This window comes from Oncorhynchus kisutch, linkage group LG24 (assembly GCF_002021735.2).
Source record: "Oncorhynchus kisutch isolate 150728-3 linkage group LG24, Okis_V2, whole genome shotgun sequence".
NCBI lineage: Eukaryota > Metazoa > Chordata > Actinopteri > Salmoniformes > Salmonidae > Oncorhynchus > Oncorhynchus kisutch.
In genome coordinates this window covers 27,139,755-27,159,867 of record NC_034197.2, presented here as the reverse complement: position 1 = coordinate 27,159,867, position 20,113 = coordinate 27,139,755, and the positions used below count along the sequence as shown (strand labels likewise).

The window sequence follows — 20,113 nt, the reverse complement described above, 5'->3', positions numbered from 1 at the left end:
TTTATACCTTTAAAAATATATATTATTCAGATTATTCAACAGGTGCTGCAGAACCCTCAACACCCCTACTTCCTGCAACCCTATGGATAGGCTGAGTTTACACAGGCATCCCAATTCTGATCTTTTGCCCAATTATGGGAAAGATCTGATTTGTCAGAATACCAATTAGTGGCAAATAAGAGCCTGTGTAAATGCAGCCTTATTGAAATAGCCTAAATTGGCAATTCCATGTTAACAGAGTGACACTGAAATTCGTTTTTTTCACTTTAAAATGTACATCAAACAAAAAACTAAAATTGCAAAGTTAAACAAACCACACAACTATATGCAGAAGGACCACTTTCAAAAACACATTTACTTGAAGAACAGTGCAGATGCAATGTTTGGAAAGAGAATAAAGGCACAAACAGCTTATTGCTGGCTGTCAAATATAATTTCAGCGAATCTTTATTCAGTTTTCAACGCTACATATCTTAATTGGTCTGCAGATGGCGCTATTATAAATGGTACAAAACTTCTCCAAAACAGAGGCGCAAGGATGCGCTGGACGTATGTGATGAAGGAAGGAGCTGTCAGGTAAGCAAGTTATGTACAAATTGTGCCAACATTGTATATATAAAGGTGACCATTTGTTGACATGTTTTGTTTCAAAATAGGTTACTTGGACAATTTATTAAGTGAGTGCAATGAAAATGTATGCATGCAATTTAATTTGAGATGAGTTCGGCAGTTCGAGTTAGGCTATGTTTATTTTTGAAATATAAATTGTAGCCTATTTAATGATAATCGTACGCCGTTAGTGAAAATAACATATTCTCATTATCAACGCACAAGATGTACTACCATCACTATCCACTGCGTGTGTGTTTCCATTTATTAGAAAGGTAAAAGGCTTAATGATTAGGTGAACTGACAACTGGAATAGTTGTGGAGAGATTCAGCCCAGGCGGGATTCCACAGTAGGGCCCTATGTCTTCTCTAAACACGCCCCGGATATATGAGCCAGATATATAGATCATGCGGGTAGCAAAGGAACTGTGAGAAGGAGATAATCACACTACAATACTTTCTCATCCTTAGTTTTACCTGTGACACCCTCGCAATGACAAGCCGGCGCAGCAAAGGGGACACTTAAGGGGATTTACGGAAATCATTACAGCTAGGAAACTATATAAAATTATTGAGAGTAACTATTGGGGATATTCGTTGGTATCGACTTGGAGTAACTTTGGATACTTGGACAGTGACTATCGGAGAATATCTATCTATTTATCATTTTCGCTTACACATTGCATGAAACTGAGAGTGGAAGCACCATGAGTCGGAAAACTAGACGCTGGATTTTTCGGGTTTTGCTTTGCCTTGGGATTGTCTATTTGAAAATCGGGTGAGTTTGATTCTTATAGGCATGTCCATCTCACATTGTTATGTTCCTAAATATCAGAATATAAAACATAAAGAGTATAGACTATAACAGAACGTTTCGGATGTAATTTTGTTACACAGGCTACGTTTCTATAAATTAAACTTTCTTTCAATTATTGTAAGTATCCATCTACGTAAACTATGTTCATTGTTCATTTGACATTGGCCCGTGAACAATGCAAGGTTTCTGAGAGTTTGTTTAATTATTCTGTTCCAAAAAATCTATCGAGTTGATGGAAAATCTGAGTTTTTACCATTAGAAACCACCTGACGAAGTTTATACCGATCTCTTTGCCCATACAAATCAAATACATTAAATGTATAAATTAGGCTACAGAATGCTTATTTTTAGTCCTTTCTATTTTGTAACACACTTGTAGATGACTCAAAGACAGGTTCATTGAGTTTAATAAGGGAGATATGCCTCGTATTTATACAAACCCAGGTTTAATAACCTCAAGAGGCAAGGAAAACATTAAGTCTGTGCTTTTAAATTGTATGAATGTATAACCCTATTTCATAATATAAACATGTAATAAAGCTTTAATAAACACGGTATTATCTAGGAGTTTGAAAACTATGTTGTCCATATAGCAATATCTGGCAGTCACTTTAATTCCATGTCTAACTCTTGTATCCTTACAGTGGCTTTTCATCCGTGGTCGCGCTAGGTGCGAGTATAATCTGTAACAAGATTCCCGGGTTGGCTCCCCGACAGCGGATAATCTGCCAGAGTCGCCCGGATGCCATTATTGTCATCGGAGAGGGAGCCCAAATGGGGATCAACGAGTGTCAGTTTCAATTCAAAAATGGGCGCTGGAACTGCTCTGCGCTTGGAGAGAGAACGGTCTTCGGAAAAGAGTTGAAAGTGGGTATGTTGCAAATCAATTCAAGTTTGGTCAGAGTATTTTTAAATGTCATTTCATTACTAAAAATGTCCCCAATTGTATAATTTATATAGGCCTGTAGGTTAGCTTTCGCATTGTGAGTCAAGAGCGCTCAGTGCCGCATGCAGACAAATGTCCCGTATACTTTTGAGAACCTGGCTTAGCCTATATATTCAAATGATATTTGACACAAATCGTTTGTTTCTTTTCTGAATATTATCTACGGACTCATAGGTGCTAATATATTTCCCCCTTTTAATGTCACCAGCGCGTATACATTCCTGTCTTTAGGCTATATATAATTGCATTATGTGTGCGTCGATAACATGGACACACATTAGAGAAAGGGAACTGCGTGTCCATTTGAGAGCAACATGCTGTGGCAATTACAATATGTTGACAGAGACTTTTAAAAACGTTTCCCATAGGCTATACACTAGAAGTATCAACATGCAACTTAATTGTAACAGCATACACATTTTCCCAATAACCTAAATGATCATGGTTAGGTTGAAGCTGTGTCATTTACTTCCTATCTCTAAAGTCTAACACTGGTCTTACAAGAGAGAGCCAGAGTGAGAGAGAAAGGAGAGGAACTGAACAAGTCCAAAATGTATCAGAAGCCAGCACAGTAACAAAGCTCTTGTGAACATTGACAGCCTGTCTTTTCAGTGCAGTGTAGTCTCCTGAGACACATATTCACTGGTCTTTATCTTTCTCTATCACTGGGTGCTGGGGCTCTCACAGTAAAGACGACGATCTTACCACGGGTATAAGTTACAGTGGATAGAAAGTACAGAGAAATAAAGTCCTAAAATACTGAACTGAACATACACAGGGGAATAAGGAAAGAAAGGAAAAGTTCAAATGAAGTACTGGAACTACCTTGTCAGGCAATAGCATTGATGAGTGTATTGGATGTATTTGGGGACACGGGATGGCCTACAATAGATGCAGGCTCATGGCTGGTACAATGGAGGCTGAACTTGTTCAATAAGAACTTTTCCATGTTGTGCCTATCAAGCATGCCCTGGAGTTGTCTGAAGGACTTCTTGGAGTATGCTCCTGTGCATAATATTGCATAAAGTCACAGATACTCTGGATAACAGAGCAGCTGACGTTGATTCCAATGTGATCAGATATTCAGCAGATGGGGAATCTGTGGCAACCAATAGATTGTTGCATATTCAGGGTGCAACTAGAATGTAGTCTAGGATCTTATCCTATCTCAACCTGGAGTTGGGCTCTTCAACAGAGTCACACACAACAAATGTAGCTAATAGCATTGAAATAGAAAACTGTTGGTGTTTAAACCATCAATGACAATTAGCTACACTCTTAGAGAAATGGGTTCCAAAAGGGTTCTTTGGCTGTCCTGATAGGATAAACCTTTTTGTTTCCATGTAGAACCCTCTGTAGAAAGGGTTCTACATGGAACCCCAAAAGAGTTCTACCTGGAACCAAAAGGGTTCAACTTGTACCAAAAAGGGTTCTTCAGAGGGTTATCCTATGGCGACAGTTGAAGAACCCATTAAGGTTCTAGATAGCACCTTTTTTTAAGAGTGAAGACTACAGTATAGCTACTTGTCATCTTCTGATCTCTTATTTCCCTTCATACAATGCATTACTATAAATCCACAACTAGTGCATTCAATGGCAGTTCGCAATATTATTGGTTGGTTGGCACTATGAAAAGGTCTTGGCTATCTACAGCTGTTGGTGTGAAAGGCATAATCCTCTCCTGCTGTTCAAGTGAAAACGGTGGTCTTTCACAATATGTTTTCTTCATGAATGAGTGGTTTAAGACATTGAAGAGTTTGGCATGGACAACCATGCAAAATAGATTGGTTTCACTGATCAGATTAGTGGTTAGAAATGAATGCCATTGTTGATGTCTAGTGTGAGTGGGGTGGAGCTTGCATGCTCTCACTTGTGGCCTAGGAAAGGCAGCATAGGGTTTTTTTGTTTGCAGGGGTGCAAGGTGCATCTAATGTTTTTAGTATTTCAGTAGTTTTTCAGTAGTATTTTGTGCGTTGCATATCAACCAACATGAATACTAAAATAACATTTAATTAGACTTTTTTAAATGGGCTTTTCTACATATAACTTGGTGCAATAAGAGTATTCATATTCAACACTTCAAAGCATTGCTTCCGTTGCTTTTAAGTCTTTCCACTCAGGTCTCATGACAAAGTACTACATAATTCCTACCCTCCTTTGTTTTGAACCAATGATCTGGGGGAAAATGAACAGCGAAGCAGTCAGAACTGACTGACTTTGTGCTGGCACACCTTCTTTTTTTGGCTCGGGGCCATTCGAATCTATAAAAACGTCCACATAATTGATGCCTCAATATGAGTTTTTTTTTCCAATGGCAAGGGCACAGATCCAAGATGTTTATCAAGAACAGGGCAGCAGCACCTAGTGAATCTGTGTTCACCAGAAAGTACCGAGGATGGTATCATGTTTGTTTTGAGGAAATGTCAACTGGAGGAGTTTGTTTACATAGATATGATGGATATTGGCATCAGTAGCTTATTGTTTGTATATACTCTAGCTACATAACTTCAGATGCAGATATTTCACTCTCTATGCATGCACACAGAGAATTCATGTTTGGTTAATTATAAGATGAATATCCGCGACCCATTTGTTTGCATCAGGAAATAATGTTCAACTAAACTAACTCATTGGAAAATTACACAAGTATGCACTTGTACATTAAAGCTTGGTATTAAAGCTTGGTATTAAAGCTTGGTATAAGCCAGTTTCCCTGTTCCCTATTTGCTTATCATCTTGAGACCTTGAAATACATGCTATGACTAAAATCTTTTGCAAGAAGCTCTCTCTTTAAATCATGACAGGTTAATCTTAAACTATTTCCCGATAATTCAAACACCCCAGTGTGCGTAAATGATTTGTTAGTCAGACCTTGGGGAGATAACCTCTGAATCAAGATCCACCCTGCAAGAATACACAGAGCGTACCAGGCTCTGATCAGATCAATAGCTCTTCCTTCTCCAAAGCCCTCTCATTCATACTGATTTATTGACTTGGAAGTTCACAGCCATTTTGGTAAAAGGCAGGCCAGTTTCCGGATTACTGTAGTCATTGAGTGGTCGTGAGTGAGACTGACAAAGATTTTGATATGAGCACTCACACTTAATGGTTAATCTGCTTTCAAATTGGTATTTTTTAACATACAGTATACAGTATATTTTATATGCACCATTTAGACGGAAGTATGTAATGAAAATTCATATTTCCTCCCTTATCCCTGTCCTATTGATCAAGTGGTGAAACATACAGCTGTAGCACCAAAAATATATGCATTATTCCTGATATCAGATATCTCCCAGATATCACACTCATTCATACATTAAAATGATGAACTGCAAGTCAGTAAAATACTCAAGTTCCTCCTATGTTCTCTCCTAGGCAGTAAAGAGGCTGCGTTCACCTATGCCATCATTGCGGCCGGAGTTGCCCACGCCATCACTGCAGCCTGTACGCAGGGAAACCTGAGTGACTGCAGTTGTGATACGGAGAAGCAGGGTTTCTACAGTAAAGGCCAGGGCTGGAAGTGGGGCGGCTGTTCAGCAGACATCAGCTACGGCCTGGGCTTCTCAAAGGTGTTCGTTGATGCCAGGGAGGTCAAACAGAACGCCAGGTCTCTCATGAACCTGCATAACAACGAGGTGGGACGCAAGGTACGTGACCATCCACTCCACTTCTTGTTTCTTTCTCCATAGGGAAGGATCTTACAAATGTGCTATCTGAATTTGAACAGTTTCTCAAAGCAAGAAAATATTCCTGCAGCAACAGGAAATGTTCATTATTATGTCGATTTTAATTCATGAACATTTTTGTAGGGGTTGATCCTTTTTTTGTTCGGGCAAATCAAGTCTGAAATGTTTACGTTGAAATTACGATCTTTATAAGCTTTTTTAAATCCCAAATATACTACAAGTTTACATTTCCTGCTGTGCAGGAAAATCCTCTGAAACAAATTAAGATAGCACATCTGTAGGTGGAAGGCTCCATGCGTTTTCAAACAGAAAGCCAGATCTCTGATGAACCTTCACATCAACGAGGTGGGATGCAAGGTACATGACTACACCACTCCATTTCCTGTTTCTCTCTCCATAGGGAAGGATCATAGATAGAAGGCAGCATGTATTTTCAGTGGTGAAAATGTCATCCCAGCAAACCTAAACCGGATCCCAGAATATTTAATTAGGTGATGTAGGACCATTCTCCAAAAACGTTTCAATACAACAAAATCTGAGGGTAGTTCCCTCAAAAAACATTTTTTGTGGTATGAAAACATCAGACCAACATAGATTTTTCGGAACAATCTCAGTAATCTCTTATAATGTCTTTATTGTAATCAGGAACTCATTTCTTGAAGATAAAATGTGCTGTAGTTTACCCAAATTGGTACAGAGCAGACTTGAAAGTAAATACCGAATCTAAATCTGAGACCGAAGTGTTGGCCTTCTGAATGTAGGCTAGGCCTCAGTAACCATGGCTGTTGTGATTTAGTAGTCTCCACCATGCTCAGAAGCGGGTGGACCTTGCCAAGGATCTGGGCATTGGGGCCAAGATTAAACAGGCAGTGAAATAAATGGAGGGGGGGGGGGGGGGGGGGGGGGGGCAGTTTAAGTGGCAGGGTTTGATTACGACCCAGATCTCTGGGCAGAAAACAAATTGACACTGTACATTAGAGTGGTCCCTATGTTCTGCACCTTTGGGAGAAGATACAGTTACTTCAGGTTTATCACAATACCTACATTCCTTGGATTGTCTGATATTGCAGAGCCAAGCACTTATTGTGTGTGATAGTCTTGTGCCACAGGTTTCTATGTGATACTTATTGTCCATAACCTCTCCTAACATCGTAGAATCATATCTACTGTATCACCATGTCTCTTGGGAGAGGTTACCTGCCTAACGAAGACTTTAAAGCAACTTATGTGAGTCACCTGCTGTTTTCAATGGTTTGTAGTCTCTCAATGACTAACACTGTGGAAAAATCCCTAGAAACAACCAGGATGGATCAGGGACTAGGGACTGTTCACATTCTCAGATCAAGGCTCCTGTGCATCCATGGCTGCAGCAAATAATAGATCAGCCCTGAGACTCCAGCAAGTCTGCAAGTCAAAGAAGAAGCGGAATAATTGTGCCAAACAACTTGGGCGAGGCTCCTTAGTAGTACACTGGAGTTAGTGAAGAGGAAAGAAGCACCTCTTCCTCCAGAGTCAAGCCTTACCCCTCTCTCTCTCTTCTTTCTGTGCCACAGAGGCCTGATTCAAACCACCAACACGTACCCAGACAGACTGAAAAGCCTTCACTCACACATTGTGCTCAACAGCTCACTGTTGCCTTTCTGTGTGGGGCCTGAATTCATCCCGCTTATCTAGACAGCTAAATTGCCTCTCACAGTGAAACGGGCTACATTCGTGGATTCAGATCAGTTGTGCCTTTTCTTTTTTCCTTCTCCTTGGTAATAAATGGCCTCTCTGTTTTGATAGTTATCCCCCCTCCTTTATTTATGCTAATCAACGCAGTGACACTGAGCAGGAGCGAGGTTCACAGCCCCCAGGTCCAATACTACCAGACAAAGCCTGTCACAAGTGTTGGTCACAGGGCTACTGATGGATTAGGAACTTGGAAGCCAAGTGTTGTCTGGTATACCACGGAGGGCTAACCGCAAAGACCGTTGTTTCTCCACACTTTCATGCATTTGTATGCATTTCCAGTAAAAGGCACTAAAATACAATCTGCTTTATTGATTCTAGAATTTGTGGACATGGAAAATCAATATGCACTGTTCTTATGCAACATAATTAAAGGTTTTTGACTTGTCACTGATTGCGGGAACTCTCCAAATTTCTATCTATTTTAGCATATAGATAGTAGATTCCAAACAAACTCCCCATACAATTTAGTTCAAGGAATTGGGACAAGTACATTAGTGTAGCTATAGTGTTGGCTGTGCCTTTTCAGGTTGAGATAGCAGACACTTGTAATAGTCATCGGAGAAGGCTTTAACAGTAATCCACATCATTCAGCAGCTTGTCCAGTCACTCCTACACACAAGGAGACTGTAACCTGATCCAGAATTATGGCTCCTGTGTACAGTCTGAATTAAGCTACTGTTTTCTAAAGGGCTGTTGTATTCACAAGTAGCTAGTTACTGATCTAATGCTGCACTGTGCACACAATGTTACCCACTTCCTTGACTTTTACATACCTGAGTCTCAGAGTATGTCACTGTGCTATGTTGCTATTTTCAGCAATCAAACTATGTAGGCCTGTAATTTACTTCAACATCCACTGACTCTTGGGCCTGCACAGAATGTTTTGATTTCAGAGGATCATGTTATTATGACAATAAACATGGAACCCTCGGGGCCATTATCGTGCATTATAAGTGCATTATAAACATAATAGTATGATATGTTTGCAGATGCTTTTCTTTTTCAATGACCTCCTTTTATATATGGTGATAGAAGCTTCAGCTGATGGTTTGCACGGCCTGTAAAGGTAACCTCTCTCCTGGTTGTTTGTGTGTCTAGATCCTGGAGAAGAACATGCATCTGGAATGCAAGTGTCACGGTGTTTCGGGCTCCTGCACCACTAAAACCTGCTGGACTAAACTTCCCAAGTTCCGCGAGCTCGGCTACATTCTCAAAGAGAAGTATGCCCATGCTGTGCACGTGGAACCGGTCAAAGCCAGCCGCAACAAGCGGCCCAAATTCCTCAAGATCAAGAAGCCCTACTCCTACCGGAAGCCCATGGACACAGACCTTGTGTTCATTGAGAAGTCCCCTAACTACTGCGAGGCGGACCCGGTGACAGGCAGTATGGGGACACAGGGCCGGATGTGTAATAAGACTGTTACGCAGCAGATCAGCGGGTGTGACCTGATGTGCTGTGGACGAGGGTACAACACACACCAGTACTCCCGCGTGTGGCAGTGCAACTGCAAGTTCCTGTGGTGCTGCTACGTCAAATGCAACACCTGCAGCGAGAGGACAGAGGTGTACACCTGCAAATGACAGTATTTATTGGACCGTCGGATGTGTGTGTGTGTGGGTGTGGATGTGTGTGTGTGTGCATAATGGAACCTTTTTTAGGTAATGGATCATTGCTGTTTTTGCAGCAGTAGACATTGAGGAACTATAAGCAGAAGATGGAACAACAGCGATCTTGTCTGCACACAATGCTCCTTCTCCCCTCTCATTGGACACATACTGGGATGCCTGCAACAGATCACCATAAAGGGAAACACACTGTGTCCTGGATGGCAGGATGGGATAGCCTCAGGACATGAACTATAACACACTGCGCTATCTGCCAGCCAGCCTATGTTTTTGGACTATGTGTCAATGCTGAGACTGTTAAAAAGCTATGGATGGATGTGTACTATTTGTTGACTGTAGAGTGAATGGATTCCCCCAACGCTCACCATAAATCAATGCTGGATATAATGCTGGACTCTGCTACTACTGTAGTTCTCTGTACCTGTACACTCTTAGACAAGGGGTTCTGAAAGGGCTCTTCAGCTGTCCCCATAGTATAACCCTTCCAGGTAGAACCCTTTTGGGTTCCATATAGAACCCTCTGTGGAAAGGATTTTACATGGAACCCATAAGGGTTCTACCTGGAACCAAAAATGATTCTTCAAAGGGTTCTCCTATGGGGACAGCCAAAGAACCCTTTTAGGTTGTAGATAGCACCTTTTTCCCAAGATTGTAGCTCAATAAGACGCGCTATGCACAAATGAAATTAAACAGCCATCGGGAATATTTAACACACTGTATTTAGAGACAAATAAATCATATTAATTTATTTCATAAAGAAACTACTGATTTTATCCATTATGGAGCAAGTCTTAATTGTGTAGATGGTGGGTTCTTCCCCAATGAGAGTTTTTGTTATTGTTTTGTTTGTTAATGCAATCCAAAATAGAATTTAGAGTCATACACTGGAATTAGGACCACCTGGAATATTATGTTGCTCAGATTGTTCCAGGTTAGGCTGGTAATAGGCTATTGACATGAGTTTGTGCTTAATCTGAAATCGTACCCTATTCCTTTTGTAGTGGCTCTGGCCAAAAGTAGTGCACTATATGGGGAATAGGGTGCCATTTTGGACGTGGACTTAGTCTTCCTTCTGTTTGCTGCTAGTCTGGAGAATCCCTCACTGTGGTCTAAGGGCATCAACACTACTGTCTGTGTTGAGTGACAACGCTCACCTCAAGCTGACTAAATTTAACAAGACATATTTAACCAGACACTCTTTTTGGTAAATATTGGTAAAGAGAGTATATTTTGAAAAAGCTTATTTTTATATACATGTCTTATTTATACTATTTCTTCTGGCATATTTCAATATCACACTCTTGCCTCTTTATGCCTCTGGAAAACCCATTCAATATCACACTCTTCCCTCTTTATGCCTCTGGAAAACCCATTCAATATCACACTCTTCCCTCTTTATGCCTCTGGAAAACCCATTCAATATCACACTCTTCCCTCTTTATGCCTCTGGAAAACCCATTCAATATCACACTCTTCCCTCTTTATGCCTCTGGAAAACCCATTCAATATCACACTCTTCCCTCTTTATGCCTCTGGAAAACCCATTCAATATCACACTCTTCCCTCTTTATCCCTCTGGAAAACCCATTCAATATCACACTCTTCCCTCTTTATGCCTCTGGAAAACCCATTCAATATCACACTCTTCCCTCTTTATGCCCCTGGAAAACCCATTCAATATCACACTCTTCCCTCTTTATGCCTCTGGAAAACCCATTCAATATCACAGTCTTCCCTCTTTATGCCTCTGGAAAACCCATTCAATATCACACTCTTCCCTCTTTATCACTCTGGAAAACCCATTCAATATCACACTCTTCCCTCTTTATGCCTCTGGAAAACCCATTCAATATCACACTCTTCCCTCTTTATGCCTCTGGAAAACCCATTCAATATCACACTCTTCCCTCTTTATGCCTCTGGAAAACCCATGTGGGAAAATGTGCCACTGCTGTCACTTCATTGTTGTACTGTATACTGTATTGTTGTACTGTATACTGTATTGTTGTACTGTATACTGTATTGTTGTACTGTATACTGTATTGTTGTACTTTATACTGTATTGTTGTACTGTATACTGTATTGTTGTACTGTATACTGTATTGTTGTACTGTATACTGTATTGTTGTACTTTATACTGTATTGTTGTACTGTATACTGTATTGTTGTACTGTATACTGTATTGTTGTACTGTATACTGTATTGTCATACTGTATTGTTGTACTGTATACTGTATTGTTGTACTGTATACTGTATTGTTGTACTTTATACTGTATTGTTGTACTGTATACTGTATTGTTGTACTGTATACTGTATTGTTGTACTGTATACTGTATTGTTGTACTTTATACTGTATTGTTGTACTGTATACTGTATTGTTGTACTGTATACTGTATGTTATTTGGAGCCATGTGTTTGTCCCTGTGAATATATGGCTGTGTTCAAACTGCTTTGTTTACTGCATTTCATGACTGCTATGGTTGGAATACAGGAACGGGGATAAGACTAACAAGCCATGACTCTGAGGGTTTCATTTCACTACTAACCCTACAGATCTTTACTTGATCATCCTGTTGTAGATCTTTCCTGCACTGTAAGAAATGTCAAACTTGTAGTGTATTTCAGCTTTAAAAATACTTAAGTATGTCATTTCCCCTTTGAAATGTCAGACTTGAGTTAGCTGAAAAAAATGTATAAATGTATCAACCCGTAATTATAACCCACATAATAATTCTCATTTCCTGTTGCTGCAGGATTATTTTCCTGCTGTAGAAAACTGGCTCAAATTAAGATGCTACATCTACAACTTACACGACAAGAGAGGCAGCTCAAATTTGTTCTGATTTTCAGCCTAAATATAGCCTGGTCTCTAAAACCACAATGTTATTACATATTAATTACATGTTAACTACACATTAATTAACTATGGGCTTTATTACTTGGACTTTAAGTTGATTGTATTGTATGACAGTTTTATGCTGCCATTAGGCTGCAACACGCCACATTGAGCAAACTATTATTTATTAAAGACAATGAAGCTAATAGACCATAGATATCATATGTGATCGTGGTAAGGCTTAAATGCTTAGAGTTAAATCAATCACTGACACGGTTCACTCTATGGTTGCAAACTGTGAAGTAAGCAGGGCTAAAGAAAAAAAGAGACATTCTTGGAGAAAGTGCGGAAAGTTATTCAGACTTAATTGAGGGCCCATCTTGGCCTCAGACTGGGAAGGACGCGGTTGAATGTAACGGAGGAGAAAAGCGTTTGTGCGCTAATGGTAGGATGTTGGTGTAATTGATGAGGCTGGTTGGGCTGGCTGTCACGGTGGTGATGACTTGCTCAGGCAGGGAGGAGTTGGAGCTGTCAGCTGATAGATGACCAGCACATCTGCTTCATTCACTCCTAAAGCCCCTAGTTGCTACAACAACTCCCTCTGCACCCCAGAAAATGCGAGGCAGTCCAAAGGAGATGCCGGCTGACATGTCAGGGAAATGTTAACGATGCTCAAGCCCACAATCGCCCTCTTCCACTTCCCTAATAAAACTAGAACAGGGAGAGAAAGGTGTTAACAGATAACTTGGTCGCAATGACCCTCTGAAATAAAGTTATTTATGAATTTGGCCAATAGCTCAATATTTCACAAATTTTGCGAAGACGACTTACATTTCTACAGTGAGGGCCTTCATTCATTCCCTAATAAAATCTTCTTCTGACGTAATATTCTGTTCCAGGGTTGTATTCATAGAACATCTCAGAGTAGGAGTGCTGATCTTGGATCAGTTTAGCCTTTTAGAATAATGAATGGATAGGGTGGGGGTCTGATACTAGATCAACACTTTTACTCTGAGACACTTTATGAATATGGGCCCAGCGCTCTAAATAGGGATCCGGCTGCACCTGAAGTACCCTAACAAAAATTATACTGGAATGTATTGTGATTGTTGACCCCTGAAGAGGGTTGTAACTGTGACTTATTTCTGGTTGAGAGAAAAGCTTCCAGTGTTCTTTGCTTCAATAGAGTCCAGCATAAGAAAAGGCAGCTGGCCAAACAGCCCTGGTTAAAGTTAAACCAGGGTTTGTGTTGAAGACTCACCACATTATCTCAGTGTCTAAAGAAGTCCTCCCTCCCTCTACATCTCTGAGGATCTAATATGGGTCATCTTAGACCAATTCACACTCACTTAGTCTTCAGCTAACCTTTCAATGACTGTGGAGAATCTTTAGACTGTGAATGATGCGTCCTCATGTCAGAGCTCCCCTAATGGTTCAGCATCCATTTATGGTGAGTAATGATTAAATTAGGTGCTGTTACAGTCATATTGTCAGTGACCTAAAGAAACCTTCACATTGGATCATCAGTGTGTGTGTGTGTGTGTGTGTGTGTGTGTGTGTGTGTGTGTGTGTGTGTGTGTGTGTGTGTGTGTGTGTGTGTGTGTGTGTGTGTGTGTGTGTGTGTGTGTGTGTGTGTGTGTGTGTGTGTGTGTGTGTGTGTGTGTGTGTGCGCGTGTGTGTGCGTGTGTGTGTGTGTGTGATCCACCTGCCTTGTGACTCAGTAAGATCTACACCACAACAGAAGACACAGTCTTTCCCACACCCCCCCACAAACACACTGTTTCATCAAACCAAAACTCCATGTTCTTTGATATCACGGCATAAGCCAGACACTCTTAATCAAGTTAGAGGATCACTGCAATACTAATTATACCCTTAACTGTGCTTCTCCATAAACAAGACTGTGTCACTGCCAAACCATTCAGGGGTGTAATAGACATGTCACTCTGAACTGGGTTGTACCCTTTGAAGGTTTGTTTACAAATACACAAGCACAAACACACACACATGCACACACACACGCACATATTGATGCCAGGGGTAGCACCTGCATTACCTGGAGATCGGCGGTAGTGACTGATTTATAGTTAGTAGTCTGGCTGTATCTCTGTGTTGTTGCTGGTGGCTTGCCATGGCTTCCCTATCTGCTGCTGAGACCTGCTACATTAGGGCAGCCATTCAGTCTGCTGTAGCTAGAACCCACAGTCTAAATCACTCATTATTCATTTAAAGCACTTATAACTTATTCATCCTCAATATCACCTGTTTGGAGTAGTGATGAGATTACCCATCAACAGGTTTCACCTGATGGAATCTAACATCAGTGAGTCTTTGGCATCTATTTGAGAGGCAGATGACAGCAATGTAGTCTTACCACTAATATTGACATACAAAACACAGAGTCAAACTTATTTGATCTTAATTCAAGGCTTTTGGTGCCGCTCACCAGATTTGGCACATCATTTAATTTGATAAAAATGGCAGCTCTACTCTTCATACTCCCTTCAAATCAAATCCAAACAACTTGTGTTGGAAACATACACGTGTTTTAGCAGATGTTATTGCTGGTGTAGATTAATTGTTGTGAGTCTACCTAACCATCCAGAGGATTAGAGTCCAATGATAGCATTTCATCTTTCCAGCTTTGATTTGTGAACAGGCTGGCTGTATACGGTATGCATACAATGACGTCTATAGTAGCGGGAGGTGACTCACAATTTCACAGCATTAAAAGTTTAAAGGAATTGGAAATATATACGTATTTACAGTATCTTAATTCAAAACAAACCAGCCTCTATGTGTCAGAACAATAATTAGCTGGTTTCAGGCACTTCAGTCATAGAACACCAGTAAAGACAGTCATTTGGTAGAGTGGGAGGAGAGAGAAAATATGCTTTCCACTCCACTGTCTGTCTGTCTGTCTGTCTGTCTGTCTGTCTGTCTGTCTGTCTGTCTGTCTGTCTGTCTGTCTGTCTGTCTGTCTGTCTGTCTGTCTGTCTGTCTGTCTGTCTGTCTCTCTCTCTCTCTCTCTCTCCCTCTCTCTCTCTCTCTCTCTCTCTCTCTCTCTCTCTCTCTCTCTCTCTCTCTCTCTCTCTCTCTCTCTCTCTCTCTCTCTCTCTCTCTCTTCTCTCTCTCTCTCTCTCTCTCTCTCTCTCTCTCTCTCTCTCTCTCTCTCTCTCTCTCTCTCTCTCTCTCTCTCTCTCTCTCTCTCTCTCTCTCTCTTCTCTCTCTCTCTCTCCTCTCTCTCTCTCTCTCTCTCTCTCTCTCTCTCTCTCTCTCTCTCTCTCTCTCTCTCTCTCTCTCTTCTCTCTCTCTCTCTCTCTCTCTCTCTCTCTCTCTCTCTCTCTCTCTCTCTCTCTCTCTCTCTCTCTCTCTCTCTCTCTCTCTCTCTCTCTCTCTCTCTCTCTCTCTCTTCTCTCTCTCTCTCTCTCTCTCTCTCTCTCTCTCTCTCTCTCTCTCTCTCTCTCTCTCTCTCTCTCTCTCTCTCTCTCTCTCTCTCTCTCTCTCTCTCTCTCTCTCTCTCTCTCTCTCTCTCTCTCTCTCTCTCTCACACTGTCCATAAATCTTCTGACACATGATTCTGTCAGTCACAGGTACTTTTGTTTTTCCTCTGGTTGGGACATGCACAAGCACCTGAGCTCTGCAGCAGTAAATTGTAGAGTACAAGGTTGTCTTTATACGATTTCTCTGAGATATGGGCACATTCACTCATTGTGCAGTCTCTTAACAATGTGTGCATGGTGTTGGAGGCCATGCGATTGAAGCGGGAGATAGCCGACAGTATCCACTCTCCACAAGAGAGATCCTCCAAGCAACCCTCACAGGGTCTATCTGATTTCCGATGTAAACACGTTTGGCATGACAGCCTCCTGGAATTGTCGTCAGTAAGAGCCCCTGACAGAGGTCTTCTCAGCTATCTAGGGGACATTCAAGTGAAGGATAGCCGTTCAAACAGCCCCTGTGGGGTAGAAAGCTCCTGAAATATGTAGTCAGGGCACAGCAATGTATATTAGCAATCGAGAAATGAGACCTTTGAGTGCACTGTATAAAGACCGTCTTTGATGATTGTCCATGAGCTGTGTAATATACTGTAATGCAGTATCGTCAAAAGATCTCAGCGGCCCCATGCGATACTTTTCATTTTTTCTCTGTGAGTAGTTTGAAACAGGGTATGGAAGGCCCTCATGCCCGCCCCCCTCTCTGATAACGTCACCTGAGCCAAGCTTACAGTAATCTGCCGACGTCTCGGGCGTCCTGACACGGGATGTTTTGAACAAAAACACCAACCTTAGTGTAACCCCACAAGGCCCAGAGACACTTGGGAAATATCCGTGATCTCCCTCCAGCAGTATGTCTGCCAGAAGCCAGCCATGCTTTCCTCTTTGGTTGACAGTGCAAAAGGTTTATAACTAACCATAGAGTTGCTCACTCCCACTGTCAGTCAGTAGTTACCGACGGATTACGAAAGGCCTCTCCAACTAGTGTTCACCTCACCGGTTCAACACATATAGATGTAGGATCTTAATTTGACCACTCTTTTGTTGCTGAGAATTTTCCTGCACCAAAGGAAATGCAGATGAGCTTCATGATTTACATGAATTCAGTGAAAACCTACACTAACGCAACGTTATATTAACAGTATTGCACTCTTCATGTAGCCTAGTTTTGGCAGCTAATAGCCTAACTACCGAGCAAACATTATGGACTAAATGGTCAAATTCGGTTGCTGCAACATTATTTTGCTGCGACAATACTGGTCAAATTAAGATCCAACATCTGTAACCCCATGATCTGGGAACTGGGAAGAAGAAAGGAACAGCATCTAACTTCAAATTGAGCCAAATGTTCTCCACTTTTTCAATTAAAGAGACTCCCCTCTCGTACTATTCCATCATATTAACATGTCAAATGTCATATTTCTTTGATGTTGAAGTGGTGATGCCTGTCTTAGAGAACGATGACGAAAGGTGCACAAACAAGTCATTGTGGAATAAACATTCTGTGTGTACTTCACTGATGGTGCCATAGCTTCCAAACCCTGTCACTTGGCTGATGGGTTCAGAGGGAGTTGCAAGGCATTCTCTCCTCCAGCATCTTGCTACCTGCCCAGACTTGCTACTAAATGTATCATTGCAGAGAGCCATGTAACACTTTGAGCTGATGCTGCCAGTTGAAATAACTAAGCCATGTGGTCAGAGCTATTATATCATTCATCTTCTGTTCCTCGACTCCTGTTGTGCCAAGTGATGGATAACACCCGAGGCTGTAACCAGGGTTTGAGTTTTAGTTAGGTTCCAGAATTTCTTTTGAAAGTTGAAGGTAATGTAATGCATTTCTATACATTTAAACAACTTTAAAATGCTATTTGAAGAACAGCAAAAACAAGCAAAAATGACCCCAGCCATTATCACCATGGCTGCTGTAGGTTCATTCACCTCAGTCTATCTACAAACATAACCTATTAGCTATACAATTGCAATGTTATACCCCTGAAAGGGGGGAAATCTGACAAATTATTCACAATGATACATACTGTAGCATCAGCAACGATACAAAAACGTCTGACATTCTTTAAACTGTATTGTTTGCATTTTGATTGCATTTGAATGTAGACTATAAGGACGATAGGCCATGTGGAGATGTTCATATGGAAAAACATATTTTTTTGTTCCGAACTTGTTTGACATGATTAGTACAGATGTTCTCAGGGACATGGGGCCCGAACTCCAAGTTTGGGAATCACTGTACTAACCTCTCTCTCTGCTTGCTTCCTATCTCTCGCTGTCTCCTCTGCTTCCTCCTGCATGCATTGCAGTCTGCATCAGCCTCACCCCTGAGCGTCACATCACTATCTGTCTCAGCCTACTTTCTGTAAATCAAAGTTATGAGAACTTGGTAGTGTATTTTTTGCTCCTGCTGAGGTAGGTTCCGTTTAACATTAGCATCTTATTTCATCCTAGCTGGCTAAGTAATACTGGCCAGAGCTCTTCAAAGTTACTGCAATAGATGGTGGAAGGTTTTAAAATTGCCTTTTGTCCAGCATCTCGCAAACACATTGTCAGCAGAGCCGACTGCGAGCTGGAGTAGGGGTAGGCCTAGTTCGTTTCACTTCTCAGGCCCCCGGCCTGTGCCACGACAGAGCGGAGTCAGCTGTTTGAGAGAGTGGTGAATCTGCTACTAAAAAGACACAGTGAGGCAAATCTGTGCGACACAGGTGAAAATAATGTACAAAACATATTGATAAAAGTCACCTTGTCCGAGAGAGATTTACATGGTTATCAAAACGTCACCCCAGGGTAATCCTACACCAAACACAGCCCTTATTTGAAGTGTTTCCAAAATCCCCCAATGGGGAAAATGAATGGTGGAAAAACAGTTGGAACCATTTCCCTGTTTGACCGCTAGGTTTTATGGGTATTATGATACCTCCACTGTGGGGTTCTATGCAGAAATCCCTCCTCCATTTACTGGTTGCTAACATTCTAATAGTTTTCTTAATTTCAGTACAAAACAGAAACTTAAGAACAGGAAGCATAGAAATAGCACACATAGAACATATATACCTCTTCTTAGACTTGCTTTCGATGTGAATGACAGATCTAATAACACACATTTCTATGTGAATTTGGTTGGGTTGCCCAAAAAGTTACAAATTGCAGCTTTAAAAAGGACCATACTGTAGATTAAAAAAACAACCTAGAATTAAAGAGTAAACTTAACAGTAGATAAGGTGAGAATCTTCCACCCAGAGTAGTTCTACATCCCTGACTCCCTCTCTGTAAATGACAGGCAGTGTTTGCTGTAAACAGTTGAAAGACCTCAGTGGTGAAGAGCTTTGATGAATGGTACCTCCGGTCAGTCTCCCTATACACACTAGTTAGGCTATTCTGAAAATGTACCCTTGAGAAGAAGAAAAAAATTGTTTCCACCAGGTGCTCAAAGCACTTTCCATTGTATGGGGTTGGGAAATTGACCTTATCCTCAGCCCCCATGGAACCATGTCCTGGAAAAGGACCAGTGTGGGAACGGCCCCTTGTGACACTTGTAGATGGTTCTACAGTTCACATGGAGGTCAAAGGTTGTTGTGTGTGGCAGAGGACGACAGTTGGGTGCACTGCTCTGAGGTCAGCCAAAGTAATGGTAATGAGATAACAAACGGGACAAAAGATGGAGGATAAAGAGAGAGATGGGGGAGAAGAGGATCATTGTATCATTCAGACACCAATCAGAGTTTAGTTTGTCTCTCCAGAATGATTGCACTGATGTAAGATCTTAATTTGAACAGTTTCTCACAGAAGGAAAATAATCCTGCAGCAACAGGAAAAGGGATTTATTGTGTGAATTGAAATTTATGGAATTGTTGTAGGGGTTGATACATTTTTTGTGATGGCAAATAAAGTCTGAAATGTTTATGTTGAAATTTTAAACGTTGAATACACTGCAAGTTTGTATTTACGGCAATAACAGTGTGATCAAATTAAGATCCCACATCTGTATTCTATTTATCATTAGGATGGACATGATCAACGATGAAAAAGAGAAGTTGCGTCATATAATTTCAGTACTTGGTAGTTAGGAAATAGGCATACATTATTTGAGTGTGACATCCACAGTAGCATGTAGTTTAGGCTCCATAGATTCGGTAAGGACAAAAAAAGGCTGGTAAATGGTGACACTGCATTAAGAATAAACAGTCCCAAACTCCCACTAGGGATATCTGGCAGGAAGTGTTAAGACTGGAGGCTGTTCTTCAACCAAGATACCATGCAATGAGGAGAGGAAGACATTAGCGGGACATGTCAGGGTGCTTAGAGAAGGCCTAATAAATGGGATGGTGTGGAAGGACGTGTCTATTG

General features: G+C 41.2%; 1 protein-coding gene across 1 annotated transcript; it reads left to right on the top strand.

Moving 5' to 3' along the window:
- The first annotated feature begins 1,009 nt into the window (after positions 1–1,009).
- LOC109869519 (protein Wnt-7a) lies at positions 1,010–11,933 on the top strand. Its single transcript, XM_020459712.2, has 4 exons — positions 1,010–1,387; positions 2,071–2,297; positions 5,751–6,022; positions 8,894–11,933. The coding sequence occupies exons 1-4, from the start codon at positions 1,317–1,319 to the stop codon at positions 9,374–9,376; spliced, it is 1,053 nt and encodes a 350-aa protein (XP_020315301.1). The 5' UTR covers positions 1,010–1,316; the 3' UTR covers positions 9,377–11,933.
- Positions 11,934–20,113: the final 8,180 nt, after the last annotated feature.

What these genes read in the sequence shown, in the direction of transcription:
- LOC109869519 (XM_020459712.2), top strand. Translation starts at nt 1,317, where the DNA reads ATGAGTCGGAAAACTAGACGCTGGATTTTTCGGGTTTTGCTTTGCCTT. An exon ending in CGGAAAAGAGTTGAAAGTGG is followed by an intron (nt 2,298 to 5,750) that starts GTATGTTGCAAA and finishes GTTCTCTCCTAG; the next exon opens with GCAGTAAAGAGGCTGCGTTC. An exon ending in ACAACGAGGTGGGACGCAAG is followed by an intron (nt 6,023 to 8,893) that starts GTACGTGACCAT and finishes TTGTGTGTCTAG; the next exon opens with ATCCTGGAGAAGAACATGCA.